The 24,726-nt window shown below is 44.5% G+C and overlaps 1 protein-coding gene across 3 annotated transcripts in view; it reads right to left on the minus strand.

Moving 5' to 3' along the window:
• Positions 1-21,917, minus strand: part of UST (uronyl 2-sulfotransferase) — a 326,823-nt gene extending 304,906 nt beyond the window's left edge. For 2 of the 3 annotated variants that reach the window (XM_032407698.1, XM_032407696.1), the window contains exon 1: positions 21,437-21,917. In XM_032407698.1, coding sequence (XP_032263589.1) covers positions 21,437-21,683 — 247 coding nt within the window. In that variant the 5' untranslated portion in view covers positions 21,684-21,917. The remainder of the gene's footprint in view (positions 1-21,436) is intronic. The other variant, XM_032407697.1, reaches the window with a different exon arrangement.
• Between the last annotated feature and the right edge of the window lie 2,809 nt (positions 21,918-24,726).

The raw sequence follows: 24,726 nt of genomic DNA on the forward strand, positions 1-24,726 counted from the left end.
TTATAATGTCTCTCTAAATCCCACAGTAATCTGTTGATCACCTACGGGAAGGAATCACTTGATTTCTTGAATAATTTGATTCCTTGATAACTTGAACTCCTTCACTTTGGTTGAAAGCCAAGAACTGAAACCACCTGATTCACAGAAGGATTTGTTACCTGCACTAGTCACGCACTTTATCAGCACCAGCCTTCTGCATTCTTCCTTAAGCACCTGGCCACGTTGGGCACCCAGCGCCGCGTGATTCAGGCAAAGCTCTCTACGAAGCGGGCAAGTGGGGAGGGCCTGGAGGGTGAATGAGTGGAAAAGGAGAGCCAGCATTGCAAGTTCTCAGGGAGCTCAATTCGAGAAAAGAATAACTGGGCAGCTGACAACGGAGAATTTGATTCTCTCCGACAATCCCTGCTCAATACCCTGTGGAAAGTCTTTGTGTGCACAGTGCCCAAAGGTGTACAAAACCCTAGTCCGAGGTGCCACAGAATTCTACACCAGGCATTTGCGCAAATTCACAAATCTGCTCTCCCATCTCTCCCTCCTATTGTCCTTTTCAAAAGGGAAAAATAGAAAAATGTCTACGTATGTCCTGTAAAAATAATTAAACAAAATGTCACCCAATGGAAAGGACATGAATTCACCTTTTCCGATGTACTAAAAAATCTGAGGCTTCTGGTGTTTCCATTTCCATTTGAAAAATAAATTAGGCTTTTAATATGTATATCGTCTTATTCCAAATATGGAAAAAATGACCATTTTCTAATTCATATTAACGTAAGTGAAATTAAAAGATATGGAAATTATAATTGACATACTTTACAACTGATCATAATATCCTTTGTTTTTGTCAAAGTTCCTCATACGTTTTTGTGAAATCATGTATCCAAGAGTGTCTAAAATATGGCAAGACTAATAAAAGTTTGTTGAATTGGAAAATATTATTATTGTTATCATTATTATTATTATTATTATTTCAAAAGCTACAGAAGAAAAGCCAGGAAAATGAACTCCATTCTCTCACTGACAATTGGAAGTATACTAGGTATTTTTTTTTAAAAAAGTCCTTCAAGGCATCAAGTGTCTTAGGCATTCAAAATATGTTTATTCAGAATTCTCTGAGAAAGATTCTGGCCCAGGTCTCAGCTGCCAGGTGAGAAATAATGCTGAGAGTCTGGGAGGGTCCCATACAAGGCTCAGCCCTCCACAAGCCCAGAAGATCTGAGCTGCCCTACAAGGGCAGGTGAATGAACCAGAACATTGCTCTGCGCAAACTCACTCACCCACACTGGATTTCTGTGCCTCAGCACTTAACATCATTCAACTGACTACTCTCCTGTTCCTGCCAAACACAAGGCTGAAGAAATTGATACTTGAGAGAAACAATCAGGGCCATGGTCAATACCCATTGCTCTGTCTTTTCTCAACACATAAACCTACTGAAAAGCAAGACACCTAAACTAAACAGACAAGACACCTAAACAGCTCAGCTCCCCAGGGAAATGCCATTGCCAACCTGTGATTTTCTATTATGCCTTTCACTTTCACAAAGGGCCGATGAATGGCACAGCCTCATGAAGAACAGGTCATTTTCTGGGAAAAAAACAAACACTGTAGAAGGTATTGTCCAATATAATACTCTTAAGATCCAATAAATTTCTCCTTTAATTTGAAGGCAGGAAAAGAGAGGAGACCTTTTCCCAATGAACAGGTATGTTTCTTATACAGATAAAGATGACATGACACATTTCATTCCCTTTTTGCCTTGGCCCCCAGAAAATTCAGATATACATTTAATGTACAGCTACAAAAAGTCTCTCGCTCTGGGTACATTTATAATTACCCTAATAAGCATATATTTCCCAATAAGTGCCAGCCCCTGGGCCAGTGTAGACAGGTTTGGGGCACAGAGCACCCACTTGAGCTTTTTATCCTTCACCTCTTCCCTAAAAAGATGTCCTGCAATTCAAGTGGCTGAAGGACTACCTACCCACCCACCACCATCAGCACAGTTCTATTTTTTTTATGACCTAAACCCCTTTCCTCCAGCTGTGTTTTAACAAGATTAGAGATTTTGAAACTGGTTTCTGGTTAAAAACAAGCACAAACAAAACTAGACCATTTTGCTTGAAACCTCCCAGAGCAAGTGGTAGCAGAGGGAGGCCCATGTGTCCTCCAGCAGGGGCTGAAAGGGCTGAACTGCTTTATGAAAAGCTACACTCAAAATGCAAGAGCAGGGACGCCTGGGTGGCTCAGTCGGCTAAGCGTCTGCCTTCGGCTCAGGTCATGGTCCCAGGGTCCTGGGATCGAGCCCTGCATCGGGCTCCCTGCTCAGCGGGAAGTCTGCTTCTCCCTCTCCCTCTGCTCCTCCCCCCCCGCCCCGCTCTCTCTCTCTCAAGTAAATAAATAAAATCTTTTCTAAAAAAGGAAAAAAAGCAAGATCAACAGCCCTAGCATACAGGGCTTAAGGCAAGACATAAGTGGAGTCACTTCTAAAGAAACTTCAATAAGGCTACAGAGAAAATAAGCCCGCTGTACTCAGTGAACAATCATTTTTAAAACAGTGAAAAATGATAGCCTAAACGCTAACTTGATCTACAACAAAATGGCATAGTCGAAGTTACTGAAATAAATGAAATATAAATTCAAGATATGGTAGAGAATATCCTAATAAAAAGGCAGTGGGGATTTTTCCTCCCATTTTAGCTAATCAGAGAAAATAAACCATCAGCTTGTAGAACGCTATCATAACAGGAAAACAGTGGCAAGGAGGCAAATCGACATGAATCTATTAGACTAAATAAATACCTGCAGGATAAGAATTAAGTTGACTTTCCTGTCAAACTTTCTTTATCAAGATTAAAACTACTTTGAAAGTTCTCGTAAAAAGAGTTAGAAAAATACTTCAGTGCTTTTGTTGAAATCTGCTTCCATAGGCATGGAGTAAAGAGGACAAGATCCCTGGGACATGAGCAGACCTGGACTAGATGCAGAGCACCTCCTCTCCCCACCCCCCAAGCTGAGCGACCCAGAGCACTTCATGCGTCTCTGGACTCAGGTCCTCATCTGCAAAGTGAGCTTACCACCTATCACGTGGGAGAGTAAAAAAACAGGTGTGATAATACTTGGGCAAGTACTTTATGAACTTTAAAGGCTATTCAAATCTGAAGACCATTCCAGGCAAATGCTTAGACTCTTCCATGGCATTCTGTCTCCAGAATCTTCATGAATAACAAATCCACTATCACCCTGCTGTCTAAAACTGTTCAGTGGTTTCCCCCACTGCACGCCAGTTAGTGCAACATACAAGTGCCTTCACAATCTAACCTTTTCCCCTAGGAGCCTCCCTTGTAGCAAATCCCACTCACTGTCCCCCTGGCACAATCTCTCAGCAGCCACCCTATATTCTCTCGGAGTACCCACAGGTGCCACGATTTGCCCACTGGCCTGCCCTTGCAAGTGCTACTCCTTCTGTCTAGAATGCCCCTTTCCCACATCTCTGCCCAGGAAACTCCTATTTACACTTCAACGCCCAGCTCCAGTGTCACCTCTTCCATGAAGCCCTCTCATAATCTAATTTTTCCCTCCCCTGTGCTCCCCAAGCATGTGAATGAATCTCTTTTAGCACAAATATATGCATAAAAATGATGAATTTATACATCCGTATCAGAGACTACACTAGCAGCTCTTGGGAGAACTTTTGTGTCTCTAGCACACAAATTTTGAAAACAATATTGAAAAAATTAAAAACTTATCAAATGATCACGGGGTTAACTGTTTTTAGAACTTCTAATCATCAAACTATTCTTTGTAAGTTAAAGGGAAACAGCCAGAGGTCTTAGGACATACCAAAAAAAAAAAAAAAATCTTTGTTTAGTCCTTTAGGAAAATAGGGAAAGAGTAAAAAGATCCAGGAGATTAAAATGTAATTTACATTATCTTAGGAGGTCTTCTTCCCACAGAAAACTGTGACAGAGAGAGCAGAACTATATACACAACAAATAACCCTGTGTGTGAAAGCCGAAAGGCAGAATTTTGATGGGTTGGTTTGTTTGAAGACACAACACATATACACACATCCCGCAGTTAACTAACCTGCCTCCTGCTCCTACACTCCGGAGTGCCACCTGCTCTGGCCAGGCTTCTGCTTCGATAGTTAAAATAAGGATGGGTATTGGCAGATATAAATGCAAATTGTCATAGGATTCCAGGCAGCAGAGTACCAGATAACATTCTCTTTATAATCTGCTGGCAGTTGTTCTAGAACAGAAAGAGTCCCTCTAAAGTTCCAACGGAGATTCAGAGAGGTTAAGTGAATTACCCAAGGTCACACAGCTGCAGAGCGGCAATGCCAGGACTCAAACAGAGGACTTCTGATTGGAAGCCCAGTACTCTGTTACACCACACCGCCTCCTGAAATACTCAACATCCTGTTAAAGGCAAGTTCACAGTCGCAACATGATTTCCTGAAAAGAGAATGCAGCTCTGCTAGACCATATGGTTGGCCTTTAAATGTCCGTGTTTTCAAATTGTGATCCCTTGAGTTTTATAAACATTTAAAAGAATAACAACCCACGGGAACTAAGTAACTTATTGTCATCTAGCTGCTTATAAAAATAGTGCTAACATGAATGCTGTCCCCATGACCGAAATGCTGCAAAGGGCTGAGGGCTGGTAGAGCCAGGCTGTCCTTAAGGAGATCCACCCTCAGCTAAATTTCCAGCCAAACTGAAAAGGGTGCATGTGGCTTCAGGAGGCTCATTGTTAGCTCTCAGTAAGAGGCCCAGGAAGAATCCAAGAGGCTGAGACTCATAAATTTGCCCAATCCTGCAACCGAGCAACTCAGGCAGGGCAGGCAAAGAGAGCGGTCGTGTCTGCCTAGCCGGAGCACAAGCAGCTATGCGATGCACGGACACGCAAACAGTTCTGTCCAGAAACAATTGTAGTGGCTGGACAGAGGAGCCCCACGCTCAAAGGTACAGCTGGGAGACACTGTGGAGGGAGAGGCCCAGCCACTGGGTTCTAGAACTACAGAGAAGGACTGGATGGCCCCTGAATCCCTCCCGCCTCCGAAAGTGTGGGATTAGATGGCAAACGGGGGTTTTGAAGCCTCTAAAAAGCATTAAGGTCAAATCAGTTCATCTCAATGTTTGACAAATTAATTTACTGTTCAAGAATGACAACATTCAAGTATGACGACTCTTCTTCCAGCTAGACTTGCAAAATCACTGAGTTTAATTTACACCAAAATAAGTGCCAAAAGGGGTGAGAATGTGAATGAAATAAGGAAACAACAAACGAACTAGAAGAAAATATACAGACTACGTACTTGATGACAGGATGTAAGGCCTTTCTAAACGTTGAACACCACATCAAAAACAAATGATGTACTATATGTTGGCTACCTGAATAATAAAATAATAGAAAAATCTAAAAAAATAATAAAAGCAAAGATAATAAACAGAAGAATGTTAATTAGTGCACAAGAAAAATAAGAGATACTGATTTAAAAAACCAAAGGGCAATGAAAAACCAGGAGATTATTATTTGCACATATGGGGAGGGGTTAATACTCTCCATCCCGAAAGAACTCTTACAGTTGATAAGAGAAAGGAGAACACATCTAGAGGGAAAAAATGGGGAAGGGTAAAACTCATTCCTTAAAGAAGAAATGCATCTTATAAACACATCTTATAAACACAGTCAAATTGTCCAATGTCACTAATATGCAAGCAGATGGGAATTATAGCATGAGAATATCACTTTTCACCAATGGAATGGGTGAAGAGTTTTATGATATCATATCCAGTGCTTGTCAGGGGATGAGCAAAAGAGGTTACAGACAGCTGGTCAGCTACATCAAAAACCATGACAGTTTGTACAAAGAGCGATTTTAACACGGGCACACACTCTGATCCAGCAGTTCCAAGTGTAAGAATTTATCCAAGGGAAGTAGACAAGAGGGCAAAAGCTGAACAATGTTCATCACAGCTGCATGTAGAATCTCGAAAAACTGGAAAGAGGCTAAATACGAAAAAGCCTCTGCTACAGGAATCACGGAACATTCACAAGCTGCTCTGCCACCATGAAAACCAACCTCCTGGAAAAATGTGTGAAGGCGTGGAAGGGCCTTTGTGATACCATACGGGGGAAGGAAGGTGTAACCAAACCAAAGCAGTTGTGAGTAAAGCAATCAATACCCTTTTTCTTTTCTTCTTTGTGCTTTTCTGTTTTCCAGTTTCCTCCAATAAGCATGTACTAATGGTTTTAACTATTTCTTAAAATTGTGTTGTCAAAGCATGACACCGAGTCATTCTAATTATTTGCTCTATCTGCATCCAATTATTTGCCCTGGCCATAAAAAAAAAAAAAAAAAAATCCTTCACCGGGAGTATCTGGATAAGAGGGACTTTTGGCAATGAATTCTGATACTACGCCTGAACAACAAAATTTACAATGGTGCAGGAATCTGCAACAACTATGAAGAAACTTCATACCCAACAGCAGTTGTTTGTTTTCCAATGCTTATTAACAAACTTGACATGAAGTCAAAACCTGTACACTCACAAACCTCCAGACAGTCTACATGACAATACTGTGGATTACAAAGATTAAAAGGAAAAGAAAAAACAACAGGCATTTTAAATTTGAATCATGTAAGTGTGTGATTCTCACTTAAGAAAAATCTAGTGTTCTTAAATTTGAACAATCAAATTGGTGAATGAAAATTCAATTAAAAAGAAGTTTATGGGGGGCACCTGGCTGGCTCAGTCGGTGGAACACGTGACTCATGATCTTAGGGTTTTTAGTTCGAGCCCCATTGCAGAAATTACTTAAAAATAAAATCTTTAAAAAAAGAAGAATTTTATAAAATGTTTAAATGCACAGCTCTTTAGTGGGCTGGGCTGTACCTTGATTCATGGGTCTGTTTACAAGTATTAATTAGGTCCTAGAAATGCTGCAGTGTAGACCCTTGCTACTCAAAGTGTGATCCTCCAACCGGAGGGCGGGAACATGCTGGTGACGCCTGGGAACTTCTTGGATATGCAGAATCCCAGGCCCCGCCGGAGATCTACTGCACCGGAATCTACAGTTTAACCGACTCCCAGGTGATCTGAATGCCATTCAAGTTTGAGATGAGCTGGTGTGAAGAAGCCAAAAGCTAAAGGGTTATGTCACAACCAAATAAACGATTTTAGATTAAGTGAAGCCATCCCTAAATAGCACTGTAAGAGGACTTAATGCACACATCAAACTGCTGTGCCTTGTATCTGCTTCGGTAGTTCTCTACCTTGCTTGCATATTAGAATTACCTGGGAGCTTTTAACAAATACAGGTGCCCAGGCCCCAGCCTGGTATGAATGAAAATCACCATTTTCCAAAGCTCTCCAGGTCATTCTATTGTGCAGCCAGACTTAAGAGCTTGAGACTGGCATAAACAGGGCCTTAACCAAAGAAATCATCAGCCTCTCCACAGCCAGGCACAAATACTGCTTCTACTCTCCTCTGGTAGCTTCCCACAGGCCCCTATTCATCCCTCTCTATGTTTAGCCTCAGTCTTTCTCTGCCCTTCCAAGTAGAAGGCAGCCCCGAGTGCAGTGTTATTGGTCACGGTATCTCCCCTACCCAGCACCTCAGTAGAGTTTGATAAATATTTGTTGAAGGAACAAGATAGAAGCAAGAGAGGGCCAAGCCAAATGTGAAGGAGGGTGGGATGTGAAAGCAGTCGGAAAACACATGTTCTGTGATCCTTTAAGGCTCATTGATGTGAGACTTCCATAAGTATAAGCTTTGTGGGCGGAGCACCTGGGTGGCTCAGTCGTTAAGCATCTGCCTTCGGCTCAGGTCATGATCCCAGGGTCCTGGGATCGAGCCCCGCATCGGGATCCCTGCTCGGCGGGAGGCCTGCTTCTCCCTCTCCCACTCCCCCTGCTTGTGTTCTCTCTCTCGCTGTGTCTCTCTCTGTCAAATAAATAAATAAAATCTTAAAAAAAAAAAAAAAGCCTTGTGAGCAAGACTGACTCCGAAATGAACAAGAGGTCAACCTATCATTCCAACAAGGCGGCCAAGAAAAAAATCTGGACAAAGGGGGTTATGTTGTCAAACAGCAATGCATTATACCATAAAAGAAATGAAAGGCAAAAATAGAAGCCCTCCTGGTAACCTAAGACTGTTCTAGTAGGTCCTCCCTCCAAGCTAGGGAGCACACTCGCCAACACGCCTAAAACACACTCTCCATGCCAGAGTTCAGTTCAGAAACAGAGAGGCACCGCTGTGACCGCATACATTTCACAACACAGGCCCACAGAACTGAGGCACCTCTCCCCCGCCGAATGGAACAGGGCAGTAAGGCGCAAGAATGCTTGAATAAAGTCTTTTCCAAATGCACTTGAGAAGTTCATCATCAAACTACAAGCTTAGGAGACTCAAATATCATCGCTAAATGGTAACTCTAGATATCCTTTGCCCAAGGGAGAAAGGCAATAAAAAGAGGTTATGGATCCTAACAAATCCTTCCTTCTCCCTCGCTTTAATTTCTGGAAAACTCTTCATCTCACAGCATGACTAGAAGAACATAACCACAAATACTTGAGACTCCGTAAGGCCTTGGATCTCTGCTGGGCCAGCTAACAAGGGCAGCCTTTGGAATTCGGAAAAGCCCAAGCAAAGAAAATAATACGGCCTCGCTCCTGTCATCTGCTAAGGCAAACTAAAGATGCTGCACTGTTTGGTTTTTGTATTTGCGTAGCTTTCCAGAATCCTTTGCTCCATTTTCACCTTCGGGTCCTGTGCAGCTCTTGAGAGCAGCCCCTGTGAAACTGTCCCTGAGAGCACACAGCAAGTCTCAGGAGTAACCAACGTTACCCTCTCGACTGCTTCACCCGGCATCCTCCTCGGAGGTTATGTCAACACTCTCCTCTGGGTAGGTCTTCAGCACAGGAAGTCCTCACTCGACCTGCTAAGAGGCGACCACACCACAGCCCCCAGGCCAGGAGGACCGGAGATGCGAGCGTGCCCGCACCCCAGCTGTGCAGACACCTCACCTCCGTGCTCAGCCCTGCCCTGACTTCCCTGCCAACTGTCACTTTCTGTTTCCTTCCCCGCCCTGGTAAAAATAACTTCCTCTTCCAGTGTCTAAATCTGTATGTGATTTTACACACATTTTCTGGCACATCGTTGGCTGAATTTTGACACTAAAGCAGAATGAAATCGCAAGAAATCTGCAATCACATTTCTGTAGAACTCCAACCAGATGAGTCAGTTTCACTTGTTTTTTCCAGATATTGAGAAAATACTCCCAGGAAAAGATGCTGCATTCTGTGAGCGTGTGACGTCGGTTCCTTCTGCCCTGCTTCTTACAGACTCAGCAAAGCGCCCGTGATGCAGAGGCCACGAAGGAGGGAGGCAGAGCAGGCTGCCGGGCGCGATTGGGGGTTAACGGTGTGGGGTTCCCTGGCTGCGCTGCTGAGTGTGGAGAAGGGTGCCTCAGTGAGCAGACCACCCAACACAAATGTGGCACCAAAACCGCGGCAAGACTTCTGTCTCTAGGGCCTGAGTCAGGGCTCCCGAGAGCTGCCCCCGGCTCCCCTCCCCTGTCATAACTACGCAACACTGATGGATGGGATGTGGCGGTCATTCTCAGAAGAAGGAGGGTTAGAAGAGACACTCTTCTGATAGTGATTCCTCTCCGCAAAGCTGGCTCGTGAGCAGAGAGAACTGGAAGTTTCCTCAGTTCTACAGGCCAGCGAAGGGCCCCAGAGACAGAGGCAAGTGGTTAAGGTACATAAGAGAATGGAGGCCATTCGGTCTTCTTGTATGCTTGCTGGTCAGCTGTATTTCCTCTTCTATGAACTGCCTGCTCATATTCTTTCCCCTTTTATCTCACAAATTATTTCTCTTGTTTATTGATTTATTAAACATTTAAATAGCTGCATATTAATCCCATTTCCTAGAGAAACACCTGTCCCCAGTCTGGGTCTTTTGCCTTGTGTATGGGGTGCCATTGTTCAGAAAGTTCTACTTTTACAGTCATTTTTTTCCTTTGCTGTTTGCTATATCTGAAGGTGACTTCAGATGAGGAACTACTGGGATCTACATCTATTTTTCTGGAAAATATTTATGGGGGGCGCATGACAGCATCTTCATATCTTCAATCCTCTGAAAGATGATACAGTCCAATAGACTATTCTGTGTAGCTTCCAGAAGAACTAGCAGAAGCAGACGGAAGTAGTTCGCCACACCGTGAAGAACTCCCTTGGCTACTGGAGCTGTCCCCGAGGGAAAGGGATGGCCGGGAGCAGGGAGCTGGCGAGAGGTTGTGAGAATCTTCCTTGAACAATGGAGCTTTCATATTCCTACTTGTTTTCCTTCTTTCTTCCTATCACATTGTTAAACTCCAAATTCTAGAAAGACATGTCTTACTCTGCTTCCTCTCTCTCTCTCTCTGCCTTCCTAGGGACATTCTGTTTCCCACAACTTCTAGAATGAGATTCTCCCATTATTGTCCAGATAGGCTGTGGCAAATTGGTGATGTTGGGGGAGTGGTGCCAATTTTAATGAAGACAAAGCAACAAAAACAGCAAACAAACAAACAAAAAACTATGATTAAGACTTTGAAAATAATGGCCTAAAAAGTTCTTGTGTATTCCACTTGCCTTAGTCACTTGACTCCTACAGTCTTTTAAATAGGTATTTGGGGCCAAAGGAAAGAGCCTTACTGTTTTAGTTGCTACAGTTAAATGGCTTATCTCTTTCAACACATGAATTTTATGAGTAGGCAGGACTTGGGGCACCTGGGTGGCTCAGACAGTTAAGTGTCTGACTCTTGATTTTGGCTCAGGTCATGATCTCATGGCCGTGAGATTGAGCCCCGCATTGGGCTCTGTGCTCAGCACAGAGTCTGCTTGTCCCACTCCCTCTGCTCGCATGCTCCCTCCCTCTCTCTCTCTCTCTCTCTATATATATATGTATATACATATATATAATAAACAAATAAATAAAAATCTTAAAAAAAAAAAAGAGTAGGCAGGACCTTAGAAAACACCTAATGCAGTGATTCTGAAGAGAAAAGAGACAGCGTCTCCTGGGGCTACATATAAAAATCACCTAGAGAATCTCTTTAAAGAACCCCAAATCCACCCCTATTCTCCCATTCCTGGCCACTGGGACACAGTCCTAGACGGACCAGCCAGATCATACGGAAACACTGCTGCTGACAGGGGTCTTAAGAAAGAAAAACAATGGAGAATCATGGACCTAATCAAACGTCTTCGTTTTAGAGGTAAAGAAACCTAAGCCTCAGAGGCTCATGTGACTTAAGAGCACTGACCACTGACTAATTGGGAACCCTTCCAGAACCAGGTCCCGTACCCCTCGCAGCAACCGGCACGGTTTTGCTTCTGCTTCTCCAGCGGGAAGGCATTCACGTCAAACAGCCCTCATGTCAAAGCAGGAAGCTCTGCGCTGGAATTGCAAGGTCATGGTTTTTCTAAGCAAAATTTAACTTTCTATTAAATAATGTAAAATCACCTTTGCTTTCAACTTCTCCAGGACTTGAGTGACCAACTATGGCAGATGGTAATGGCCTGTGGCTCGCACATGCACCAGCACCCATCGAAGGCGGGGCAGGTCAAGGCAACAGGAAGAAGCAGAATATGCAGACAGAGGCAAGGTCACCAGCCTCCAGGCAAAGACAGGATCCATGACTCTGGTCCACTGCCCTGGCCCTAACCTCCAAAAGAAGGGAAGTAGAAACCAGAGAAAAGCAAGTGGCCATACTACGGGGCCTGATAGTTCCTTCTTAAGCGGGAGAAGTTCTCACCAGCTGTCACAGGGTCTGCCTTGCATTTTGATTGCTTGGAAGGGCATGAGTTACAGACCCCCAGCCCTGTCCTCGGACAGCAGGCCATCCCAGACTGTCAGCTGCACCACACCCCCTCTGCACAACTATTTTTATTTTTACAAATGTAGGGGGGAAAGGTGTGGATAAGTTCAAGCCAGAGCAAAGCAGGCTGTGCGTTCAATGTGTTCTTTCAAGACTGTTTCCAGGAAGCAACAGAGAGAAGGAGCTGGAAGGTTGGTGTGCGTATAATTAACGGGGCAAATGACTGGAACTTGTCAGCTGTTGAAGAGCCCTTGCCAATCTGAGGGTGAGGGTGATGAGATAAGCCATAAGAACACTGGTTTAGTACATTCATAGTTCTTGGTTATATTGGTGCTTTCAGTTGGAAGCCAAGCCAGGAGTGAGACTGCACATTCCACCAGGATGTGTGTTTGCATGCGTGTGTGTCCCCGTGCACGGATGTATTCGTGCCAGAAGAAAAGGGAGCCTAAGAGAAGCAAAGGACAAAATGAGAAAATAGACATTTGTTGAATCCGAATGCCAGGCCCTGGGTTAGAGACGTATCCTATAAAACAGCACTTACCAAGCCCATCATATAGATCAAAACATCCTGAGGTTCAGAGAAGTTAAGAAAATTGCCCAGGTTCTCCCAGCTGATAAGTGGTAGTGCAGTGATTCACATCAAAATCTTTGCTCTAAAGCCTCTATTCTTTCTAACATCTGATGCTTGTGGCCCACAGGCCTTCCATGAATATTTACTGAATGACTGAACAAAAGAATTTAAGTGTTTCAGAATACTTCCATCTTTATTTTCCTCAAGACTATGAAAGTCATACTCACTGAGCTAGGAAAAAAAAAAATCAATGGTGTTTCCAGAAATGCAGTAGGGCTAAATGTAAATAATTACTTAAGTCACCCATCTATGAGTGAACTAAGAATTGCTTAATCAAAGCCACAACTTAAGGTGATTTTAATGCCTTTCATCAAACAAGGGTCAATGGGTTTGTGCACTGACCGAGCCCTAATTGTATAGTTTCTCATTTTGCCCTTCTAGGGGCAAATCCATTTGCTCACTACTTCAAAAACCATGTCATCTTTTGGTCTCATCTCCTTAAAGACAAAAAATCATGCTGGAAATGGACTCGCTAATTTAACACAATTTGCTAGGTAAGGAAGACACTGGCTTAGAGAGAGAAATAAACAATGTGCAAACTCCCAGAACTACTCATCCGGGTTTGGAAAAATGACAAGAAACAAGAAGTCTGCATTCTAGTCATACGCAGCCAAAGCTCTAGATTGAGCTCAGGTATTCTTAATTACAGGGAGAGCTCTGTAAATGTAATTCCAAATCTCCACAGGTAAGAGGTGGACAATTATCCCCACGTGCAGAGAAATCTCTACAGAACTATATGTCGTAGTGGCTTTAATATCTTTGCTTGGAACAGCTGCTTCAAACAGCCAGGAAGAGAAGAGACAGGAAGAGGCAGGCCGTAGACATCACCTGAGCTTAAGTCTTTCCTGGCACTCCTCCCCACGTTCTCTTCTTAAAATAGAGACCAAACGAAGCAGGATGTGGCGCCCTCGGGAAGAACAGTCTGCTCAGCCAATATACCGATTCAACAGATAGTTCCTGAGGGCTTGTGCAGAGCACCCGGGAGAGGTGTCAGACTAGAGATGGACAGTACTGGAGCACCTTCCTCCTTTCAAGGAGCTTGCCCACAAGCTATCACAATATAAGGTAGACTATCACAACTTCAGACATGATCATGAACTAATTATGGGAGTTCAGAGATCATCGTTGGAACGTGAGCTTCCTAAACCATCAGCAGAGAGGCAATAACAGAAGCATAGTCATATGATGAGACAAGAAAAATTTCCCATCTTTGGGAAATTACGGACAACTGATAGAAACCCAGAGTCAGACCAAGAGGTGTATCATACCCTCACCACTAAATAGCTATCTGGCTCCCAGGTCATTTTCAATATGAGAATGTTACAAATTATTCAAATTGAGCCTCTACCAAGCAGCATGGAATTGACTGTACCTATCTTAAAGCTTCTCATTTTGATAATACGTATTTTTAAAACATACTAAAAATGTCTAACACTTTTAGAAAAACAACTAATATTTCTAAAATTCGTAAGTTAACTTACTAAAGAGAAACATATATACATAATCCTCTTCCTATATATTTGTCCTGTGTGTTGTAGCAATGTGAATAAAAAATGAATTGCATACAAATTCTAATTTTATGAGAATGTTCAAGATCTCCTTGGTAGCCTTGTATTACCTTGTATAAGGAACATGATGTACCCAAATGCTTTCCCCTGCTGAGCTCATCAGCTCCATTCTAGTGAGCAAACACAGGACAAAATACTCACATCTATTGTACTATAATCTGCTGTTCAAAACTAGCTACACTCATATTTCACACATAAATCACAGTAATCTTTGTGACATCTATCAAATGGGTTAGTGCTATCTATCCGTGAAGTGTCATACATGAGAGCTAAATGTAGACAACCAAAATGTTTCCTATTCAAAGTGATCCATACTGCAAACAAGACCCCCAAGATTCTTTTGAAGATAGCCTTGTTTTTGGTTAATTGTTAGGAATTTATTTAGAATTTACTATATACCCAGACACTGTACTTAGCACTTTGAAAATGACTAAAGTACAAAAATAATTTGCCCCTTGAGAAGGTACACACCTATAATATAGAAAACAACATGTGACAGTATTGTGTTTAAGCCAGTACCATCTTTTGCAACTTCAAAATAAATAGCAAAATCATGTATTTGATAGGGGTCTAGTATCCAGAATATATAAAGAACTCTTAAAACTCAAAAACAAAAACAGAACCCAATTAAAAAATGGGTGAAGGGGGGCGCCTGGGTGGCGCAGTCAGTTGAGCATCCAACTCTTGGTTTTGGCTCAGGTCGTGATCTCAGGGTCATGAGATCAAGCCCCACAACAGGCTTGTTGCTCAAGGCGGGGTCTGCTTGAGATTCTCTCTCCCTCTCCCTCTGCCCTTCCCCCATGCACTCTCTCTCTCTCTCTCTCTCTAAAATAAATAAATAAATCTTTAAAAAAAAATGGGTGAAGGATGTGAATACACATTTTTCCAAAAAAGACATATAAATGACCAATAAGCACATGAAAAGATGCTCCACATCACTCATCATTAGGGAAATGCAAAACAAAAGCAAAATAAAATATTATTTCACAACCATTAGGATGGCGATAATCAAAATAATGAAAAATAACAAGTGTTGATGAGGATGCAGAGAAGCTCAAACTCTCATACATTGCTGGTGGGGTGTACAATGGCGTAGCGCCTGTGAAAAACAGCTTGGCAGTTCCTCTACAAATTAAACATAGAATTACCTTATGACCTAGCAATCCACTTCCAAGTATATATACCCCAAGGAACAGAAAATAGGTCTTCAAACAAAAACTTGCCCACAATAGTTCATAGAAGCACTATGCATAATAGCCAAAAGATAGAAACAACTCAAATGTCCATCAACCCATGAATGGATAAACAAAATGTGGTCTAAACCGTGGAATATTATTCAGCCATTAACAGGAATGAAGTAGGGATACATGCTACGCCATGACTGAACCATGACGACAATATGCCAAGTGAAAGAAGCCACTCACAAAAGGCCACATATTGTACAGCTTCATTTCTAGGAGAAGTCCAGAACAGGCAAATCTATAGAGACAGAATGTAGATTAGAGTTGACTTAGGGCTGAGGAGATGGAGGAATGGGGAGGTGACAACCAAAGGATATGGGGTTTCTCTTTGTGCTGATGAAAATGCTCTAACATCAACTATGGCAATGGTTGCGCTTGTCTATGAATATACTAAAAACTGTAGAAAACTATTACAGTATTCAAAACTTTAAATGTGTGAATTGTATGGTTTCTAAATCATATCTCAATAAAACTGTTAAAAATAAAAAGCAATACTGAAATGGGCTTCATTTGGAATTTTCTTACCCAACAGTTGCTACATTTTTTTTTGTATTTTTTTTTAATTTTTTGGTGGAATATTCGTGTTTCAGTCCCCACTTCTAATAAATGAAAGGGTTTATGGCAATCACTGCTTAAAGCTGAGTTTTCTATAACAAAAATCAATACAGGTAAGATAACATTTATTTGTGGTCAAGTCTTAACATCTTTCGAAACAGAACCAAAAACGAAAGCAGAAAGAGCAAGTGAGGGGCATCTGGGTGGCTCAGTCGTTGAGCGTCTGCCTTTGGCTCGGGTCATGGTCCCGGGATCCTGGGATCGAGCCCCGCATCGGGCTCCCTGCTCAGCGGGAAGCCTGCTTCTCCCTCTCCCACTCCCCCTGCTTGTGTTCCCTCTCTCGCTGTGTCTCTCTCTGTCAAATAAATAAATTAAAAAAAAAAAAAGAGCAATGATAACTTCTTACAATTCAAGCAGCCACGCTCTGTCAAATAAGATGCCTTTTCATCGTCCATCGCTGCTCCTCTTCAGGACAGCTGCACGGCAAGCTAGCGTCCACCCTTGCGCTTCCCTCAGGGGAAGCAAAAGATACCATTTCTTCTGCGACCCAACAAGCTTGACCACTTTCCTTCTGGTTTCTCAAATACAAAGCCAACTAGTGTTTTAAACCTGGATTGATGACAGGGAATTTGAGGAAAGACAGTATCCAGATAATACATATTTATACGTACTTTTAAACAATTCATACTGAGACTAGTCTACATCAAAAATAGTTTACAAAGCAGAATGCTTTTCACCATTCATGCCATGTGTTTCTAGAACAGTCTGCCATAGCTGAATTCCATTTTCTGTCCTTCCTCTAATACAGGGCTACTGTGTCCCCAGCCAACCCTATAAGACACATTTGCAGCTACGAACAAGAATGCCATTTTCTTTTTATGTCAACGATTTCTATTGATCACATCATATTTAATGCATTCATTTCCTAGATTGCTGTCTGGGGCCTGGAGCACTATATTTAAACCATGCCTGATGTGCAGAGGAAAAATTAAATTTGACTTTTAAGGTTTAAAGAAATGATTTTGTAACAGATCTGGATCTCTATTTTTCACATTTTCCTTTAAATTCATTTAACCCCGGAGAATTTCAAATTCGATAAAGTTCCATCTCTTTCTCTCTCGTTTTTTGACTCGAAATTGCCATGCTCATATATAATATGTATAAAGATTGGCAATTCTGAAAACTGAAATAGAAGTAGTGTATCTCCATTTAAAGTGGTATAATTTAAAAAATGGAAAGGAAAGCATGTCAATTTGAGATCGACCCAACAAATTTAGTTCCCATAAAGGCTAAATCACATATCCAAGGCCTGATGATAAATCATTAGAGTTTGCCAGTTGTGTAAGATATGTAGTAAGCCATCTGGCTTTATTCAGTTTACATCAGAGTAACGAGTTTTATTCCAAGTTTCTGATATTTCCACAGCTCATAAGTAATGAGACTACTGGCAGAGGCTGTATCATAACCTAATTTCTGGGGTGGGGGGGGTTACTTGATTTTTATTTGTTTTCTATAGCAAATCAAAGTCTGAATGCCACTTCAAAAAAGCAAAGAATGTCACTGAATTGGAAAAACTATGGTCCCCAAGCTTAGGGATAGCCATTTGCCAAACCCATGCATTTTACCCCACTCTATGCTCCTGTTCTCCCTCAACCGATTTCAAGGAGGAAAAAATCAAGACCACAGTTAGTCCTGCATAATCCACCCCGCTCCCAATTTACTTTGCTTTTTTCAAATCCTTTGCTGCAGAAAGTACCTTCACGGAAAACAGACTTTGCCCAGGCCCAAACAAACCAGAAAAGAAGAACTGTTTGACCCAGCTTCTGTGGGAAGAGAAAGTATCATCATTGCCTCCTTCCCCTTTCTTTCTCCACTATTCCTTCTGGTCGCCAGCTCCACCCCATTCCACGCAACTCCTAACCTCGGAGAGTCTAAAGCCAGCTGCAGCTGCAGCTGTTGGCTGGTCCTTCCCTTGAAACAATGGGGCTTAAGCAACAAAGCAGATGCATTTTTAAAAGTTGAGCCCTAAAAGATGAAACCATGCATATCACCTTTAAAATACTGTCTGAATCTCCTCTCTCTCATCTCCCTTCTTTCACTCAAGTATATAGGAGGCTTCCTGAAAGTAAAGCTTTTCCCTGCAACGATGGTTCTCGAACTTCAGCCTGTATCAGAGTCACCTGGAAGACTTGCTAAAACCCAGATTGCTGGGTCCTGGGCCCAGACTCTCTCATTCAGTTGGTCTGGAACGAGCCCTGAGAATCTGCATCTGTAAGAAGTTTCCAGGTGATGTTAATGCTGCAGGTCCACAGACCACACATTGAAAACGACTAGCCTAGACAAAGAACAAACTGCTAAAGGAAGACAGAAAGATCAGGAATTCAAGATTCTATTTGGTATCACCTCCGGGTGTGTGGCGCCGGGAGGGCTGAGTTCACTGGTACAGGGAGATTAATACAGGAAGGTGGAGTTAAGAGCAGACCAGCTGCTTGACTTATTTTCCTTCTCTGCTGGCCCTTTAAGATACTCTGAATAAAAGTATCAAAGAAAGCGAAATTATGCAAATACATATGATTATTTTTAGCCAGTCAGCTCTTCTGATTCCCCTTGCATCTTGGCTGCTCGTAGAGTTATGCATTAAGTGCCTGAACCAGACAGATTTGAGTTCAAGTCCTGCCTTATTTGCTGTGCGTCCTTCAGCAAGTCAGTGAATCTCTGTGTTTTCATTTCTCCCACATCAAAAATGGGAACAATAGAAGCTCCCTGTAATATTGCTATGTGGATACAATTTCATTCTGCATGTGCATTTACTGGAACATACACAATGAGTGTTAGCTTTTATCGGGAATGGTCCTATCTCCTGGCTTTACTGTGAGAATATTCAATATGTTAAATATCATACGACCTATTTGATACAAGAGGTTCAGTTATTACTGCCATAAATATCAAGTAGCTACTATGTGTAGATGTATAATATTATCTAAGTGTATTAAAATAAGTTCCTGTCAAGAAAATTTTTTGCTATAAATATTATTTTGATTTGGAAAATTTTGACTTTATATGAACTTATATTTAAGAAAAATACTTGCCTCCAAAATTGGCTAACTCAGGAAATTGAGAGGATATGTTTACTAACCACAAATTTTGTTTTGACAGACACTAAAATAATAGAATGGAGGACACAAGGGGTAAGTATTCTGCAGATACCTTGGCCTTATATTATTAAGGGTATATTTTAGACCCTCTTAAAGACCACAAGCGCACTTTTCCCAAAAATCATTATATTTATGTAACAAAACAACAGGGAACAAATTTGGCCAAGGTATCCTATTTTCAGTTCACAGTGATGTCATTTTTTTCACCCATCATGTCAGTCGGAAACTTAATGATACGTTAGTAACAAGAGCAATGTTCGACCCATAGGTTCTTCCCAGTTCCCTGAGTGAATTCACCCTTCTACCAACTGAGCCCCCAAATTTATCAGGCCTCATTTTTTGAAATAAAGGATGAAAGCACTCGATTCTGGGAACAACACACTTTTGGCTCAATTTTCAAAAGGTTAACATGCTAGATTATGCAGTTTCTTGGTTTTACCCCCAGTATGGCCTTTGTTCATTCCTCCTTTCAGTTTTTCTTGTCCCCAAGAAGGGATCAGAAACACCACATTTCAAGAGCTGGGTGGAAGTCTGAGATATAACCTAGTCCAGCCCCCAACTACTAATGAAAAAGCTGAGGCCCAGGAAGTCTGAGTGCCCTGCCAAGTGCTCTTGACTAAACACAGATATCCTCATTCCCCATCTACTGTGTTTTCCCTGCCCCATTGGCCTCCACATTTTGCTTAAGGGGAATTTCAACAAAGAATTCGTTATCAGATTTTATAGAGCCCTGGGCTTCCAAAACACTTCCCAATGCCAGTTAACAGTGAGATGTTGTTAACTATTAAAAAAAGAAAGAAAGAAAAAGGAAAAAAAAGTTAGCTTTGTAGCACTAGCAGGTGTCTCAGAATCTATGAAGCTATGGAGACTCCAAAATACAGAACTCAGGGAAATAGATTTGACTCCCTAATAAAAGTGCGTATTATCCCAAACCCTCTAAGAAACCAGATGCTAAGGATTGTACTCTGGAAATCTGCTTGGACAATATTTTCCTTTAATTTTCCCTAAAGCATCTTACAAAACCATAGTTCTCCAAAGTTTCTACTGAAATGGAAGCACACCTTTTAAAATCTGAGCTTCACTACATGGAAAGAGCATTATTTTATCTGCGTTTATATTTCAAAATGCTGGCCCTGTGTGCTCCGACACAGTTGTTACTTTGCTGAGGTGTTTGGTTGTTTTTTTTTTTTTTTTCCTTCGAAAACAGCCTGCTATCTAGACCTGTGGCTTCTGCGACTGGGGGACTTTCGAGGTGAAGTGTGGCAGCTTCCAGCCTACTGGAGTCTTTCCGCCCGATATGGTCCAGCGCTTCGGAGGCTTCCCTTTGCGCACCGGCTCGCGTCAGGCAGATGCCGGATGTTTGCCCGGTGGCTCAGGTTCATCACCTTGGACCTTTGCAAGAAGCTAGCGCCTCCCCAGCCTCTCCCCGCGCCCCCGCAAAACCTCCTCTGGCCACGACGGGTCAGAGATTTGCAGCCTCCCTTGGCCAGAGCGCGCGCCAGCAGCGGACCGGGGACCCGGGCGTGCGCTCGCCTGGCCCTGGCACCGCCCTCCCCGCGCCCGCACCCAGCTGCGGATCCCGCCCTCTCTCTGCAGCCGCTCTTTTCTCTCTCCGTGCAACCCCCTCCTCACCTCTGCTAAAAATGGGCGGCCTCGCTTCTAAGAAACCAAGCACAAGGCCTCCCCCACCCCCCAAAAAAAGTTCTGACTTGAGACACACGCAGCGCAGAGGATCTTCGGGTCCAAGCAGGCTACACTGCCAGCCAGGCTGACCCGCGCCCTCGGATAGCCCCGGACCCCCCCGGGGGCAGCCGCTTCCCGCGTCCCCCTCGCTGTTGCCGAAGGACTAGCCAGCCCAGGGTCAGCACCAAGCCCGAAAACTGCCCTTGGGCCACTGAGCCGGGGAGCAGGAGGGGTACTCGCGGGGCAGAACTAGCAGAACCAAGCGGGGCGAGGAGCGAACCCCATCCCCCGCACGACCCGGAGTGCTCACGAGACAGAGGACCACGGTCACTGACCATGCCACGGGGGTGGGGGGGGGGGGGGGGGGAGGGGAGTAGCCCTTCCCCTCGCCGCTCCCCACACCTCCGGGCCAGAAAACACACACTTGTACACACCCACAAGCACACACGCCTGCACTCCGCCCCAGACGGGGAGGCAGAGGCGGGGAAGGTATGCGGTGCCCCGCCCGGGGTACCTGCCCCGCACGCCACCCAGGCAGCGCCTCCGCCTCGGAGCAGACGGACAGACGCGCGGGAGGAAGCCGGCACCCGGGCGTCCCACCTGGGGAGCCTCGGGGCGCCGGCGGGCGGTCGCAGCGCCACAAGTCCCCGACGCGCCCCTCTCCCCGCCCCCCCACCAAGCACAAGTTCGCGCGGCCCGCGCCGCCCTCGCCCGGCCCCCTTCCTTACCCAAATACTGCCGCAGGTCGAGCAGGAAGCGAGGGGGTCCCCCGCTGAGCTGATAGAAGAGGGAGCCCAGGCAGAAGACCAGCAGGGTGGCCATGCAGAAGCCGTAGTCCCGGAGGGAGAAGCGCAGGAAAGGCAGCAGGGAGACCCGGCGCTTCCAGCTGCCCAGGCCCGGAGGGGCGCCCCCCAGAGGGGCCCCATGGGGCCAGGGATCCGCGCCGCCGCCGGGATGCTGCTGCTTCTTCTTCATCGCCTGCTCCGCCGCCTCGCACAGCCTGCCCGAGCCAGGAAAAGGTCACCCATCCGCCTGCGAGGAGGAGAGCCCGGCCGGCCGGCTGCACATGGGCAGGGCCGCGCGGAGGGCAGCCCGGGTGGGGGCGGGGAGGGGCCGAAGTTGCCGGGCTCAAGAGACTTTCCTCGGCATGGTCCCCGCCGCCGCGGCCCGAGCGGCCGAGGTGCCCGGCCCCGGCTCGGCCCGCGCCCGCTAGCGCCCCCGCGCCCCGCGCCCCGCCGCGCCTCGGGCTCGCTCGCGGCCGCCGGGGCTCGCCTCCAGCGCCAGCGTGGACCCCCCGGCTTTGTGTCTGTCGGTCTCGGCGTGTTTTGTCCCGGTTCAGACTCCTCTAAAAGACGGCAGGGAGGAACAGGAGGCGGACACCACCCCCTCGCTCCACCTCCTTGACAGGGGTTTTCCTTCTTCTCCTCCCCTTTCCCTCTCCGGCTCTCCGCAGCCCTCTCTCCTCCCTCTTCCCTCCCTCTCGGCGCCCGGGTCTCCGGGTTTCTCCCGGGTGTCACATTACTCCCTCTGACCGGGGGGCGAAGGGGGGGGGCGGCGATTATTCGCAACTAGGAAGAAAGTTTCTGGGTGTTTTTCTCCTTCCCCCTTTCTCTACCATCTGGCCTCAGTTTCTGCGCCACCAGCGACCTCTTGGGGGCCCCGCTGACTTCCCTCTCGTAAACAGTCCCCGGCAGGAAGAAGCACGACTTCTTTTACTATATATATATATTTTTTCATTTCAGAAACTTGATTCTCCTCCTGTATCCTGAGCTGCTTACAAAAGGCCGGTAAAAAGTATTTGGGTATATGTTCAAGACTTCACTGAGCTGGTCAAAGAGCAAGTGGTGTGAATTATAATTAAACATGCCCATGGGGCCAGGCTCATCGCCCCGACTCCTGGAAGAGAAAGGGAAGAGGACGCTCTCTTCTTGCTCGCCCTAGCTCTCCAGCTTCTCCTCCACAGAGCCGCTCCTCCACGTGAGGACAGGAGAGGCAACAGGGTGGTACAGAGCCTACTCAAGGAGGTCCTTCCTCTAGCAGAGATGAAGGGGAAGGGCCCTTACATACCCATTTCAGCGTTGCCCCCTTTCCTTCCATGGGAAGCTTCTGGACGTGAAAGAACCCCCCCCCCCCCACCCCGTAGAAAGACCGCATCCAACACAGATCCGGCGGCGGGGGTGGGCGATGGACGAAAGGGCTGCTCCCATCACCCACACTTTCAGTAAGAATCATTTGTTGCTATATATAGAAGCTGCACCACCTGAGGCTGAAGTGACTTGCCTGAGGACACAGAGCTCCTAGGAGTTGGGTTGGGAGCCACATTCATCATATCTGTCCCACCCTCCAGCCCTCGGTATCCTAACCACTGCACTGCACTATCTCCCAGCCAGGACCCTTTTCCCGTAATTTGCACAGTGATTGGAGGAAGAGATATAGCTCATTGAGCCCAGGCTACCTTGAGAAACGGACACCTTGGGGTTTTGGTGCCTCTCATCCTGTCACTGTAACATTCCAGTAGCAGAGGACCAGTTGCAAGGAAGAATCAGCAGCCAGGACCTCTATGATGCTAAGACTGTTTTCCTGAAAACCTTTTTAAAGGTGGGTATCTGGAAACTTTTCTGTGGAAGATTGGGGAATGGGATCCTGAGAGCAAGAGTTTATAATTTAAGAATAATATGACTTAACTGTAATCCATATGTACCTGTCGCTCCTGATCTGAAATGAGTGAAGAAGACACATAGATCATACACTGGAGAGAGTTCTAGATGAGATGGGTAGTGTCATACACGCACACACACAAACTCTACCTCCCAGTTCTCTGTCTTAGCCCACTTTCTCCGGGATCAGGAGGCTGCTTTGGGGCCCCAAGGGAAAGGAAGTCCCTTTGTTCTGTCACCAAAAATCCCGAATAGACTGTTAATGGTTTGTTTCACATTTATTCCACGAATCAGAGATTTATTTAGATTAATACGCACATTTGAGAAATGTGAATGCCCCTGAGAGAATTAAGCCAATCAGTCATTGCCCATTAATGCGAATTACTTTAATCACCACGCTGAGTAGCCCAGAATAGGCTCTCAATTAATAATTTTTGAGTTAATGAAGAGGGACTGAGGGATGGGAGCAAAGCAATGTTGATAATGTTTGATAATGTTTCAGAGACCACCTTTGACAAATCAGACCTGTACCCACGGCCCGGCCCTGTGATGTGAATGTTTTTCATTAGATGTACTGTGCAAGATCCTGTGTCTTGCAAGGCCTGCCCAAGGTCTAGAGACTTCTCTCCCGGAACGATTTGGGAAATCTTCCAGTTCTTTCCCCTCAACAAAAGAATCTGAGCAAGAGTGAGGTTATAACAGGGAGATAAAGCAGGAAGAAAGGAAATAAACAGCTGTAAAAGTAAGTAAATATGGGAATAAGTGGTTTTTTTCAATTGTGAAAAAGTTATGAGGCAAGGACAAGGGGACAGGGCTCAGCTTAGAAGAAACACACTGTGACATGAAGAATTTTAAAAGAAAAAACGAGTCAGTTTTTAAAAGATTGCATTAATGGATGAATCACCTTTAAAAACAGAAAGGAAAAGAAATCAAGATACAAAGAAGTTTCACATGGAAAAAAAATGTCTTGTATTTTCACCTAACAAAAACTTAGTTTTGGGGGTAAAACTTTGCTCTTTGGAGTATATAAATGTCCCATCAAAAAAAAAAAAAAAAAAAACAACAACAACAAAAAAACCTTTTAATCTAAAGTACTTATACTGATGAATGTTATCTTATTCAAACCAGTTAATAAATCAACTCATTATAGGAATTTGTGAACAATTTTTATTCTTAGTCTTACATTTATTATACTTTAACACCTTGACGTCCATCTAGTATCTTGGACTTCTCCATCCCTTTTCTCTTCAGTGACTTTTCCTTTCTCTCATCTGAGCCCCTCATTTTCGACAGTAGCCCCCTCTAACCATCAGCTCCTGTCCTTCTGCTTAGCTCCTCGAGTGCCCACACTCTGGCCATTT

Source organism: Phoca vitulina, unplaced genomic scaffold, assembly GCF_004348235.1.
Source record: "Phoca vitulina isolate PV1807 unplaced genomic scaffold, GSC_HSeal_1.0 scaffold9, whole genome shotgun sequence".
Taxonomy (NCBI): domain Eukaryota; kingdom Metazoa; phylum Chordata; class Mammalia; order Carnivora; family Phocidae; genus Phoca; species Phoca vitulina.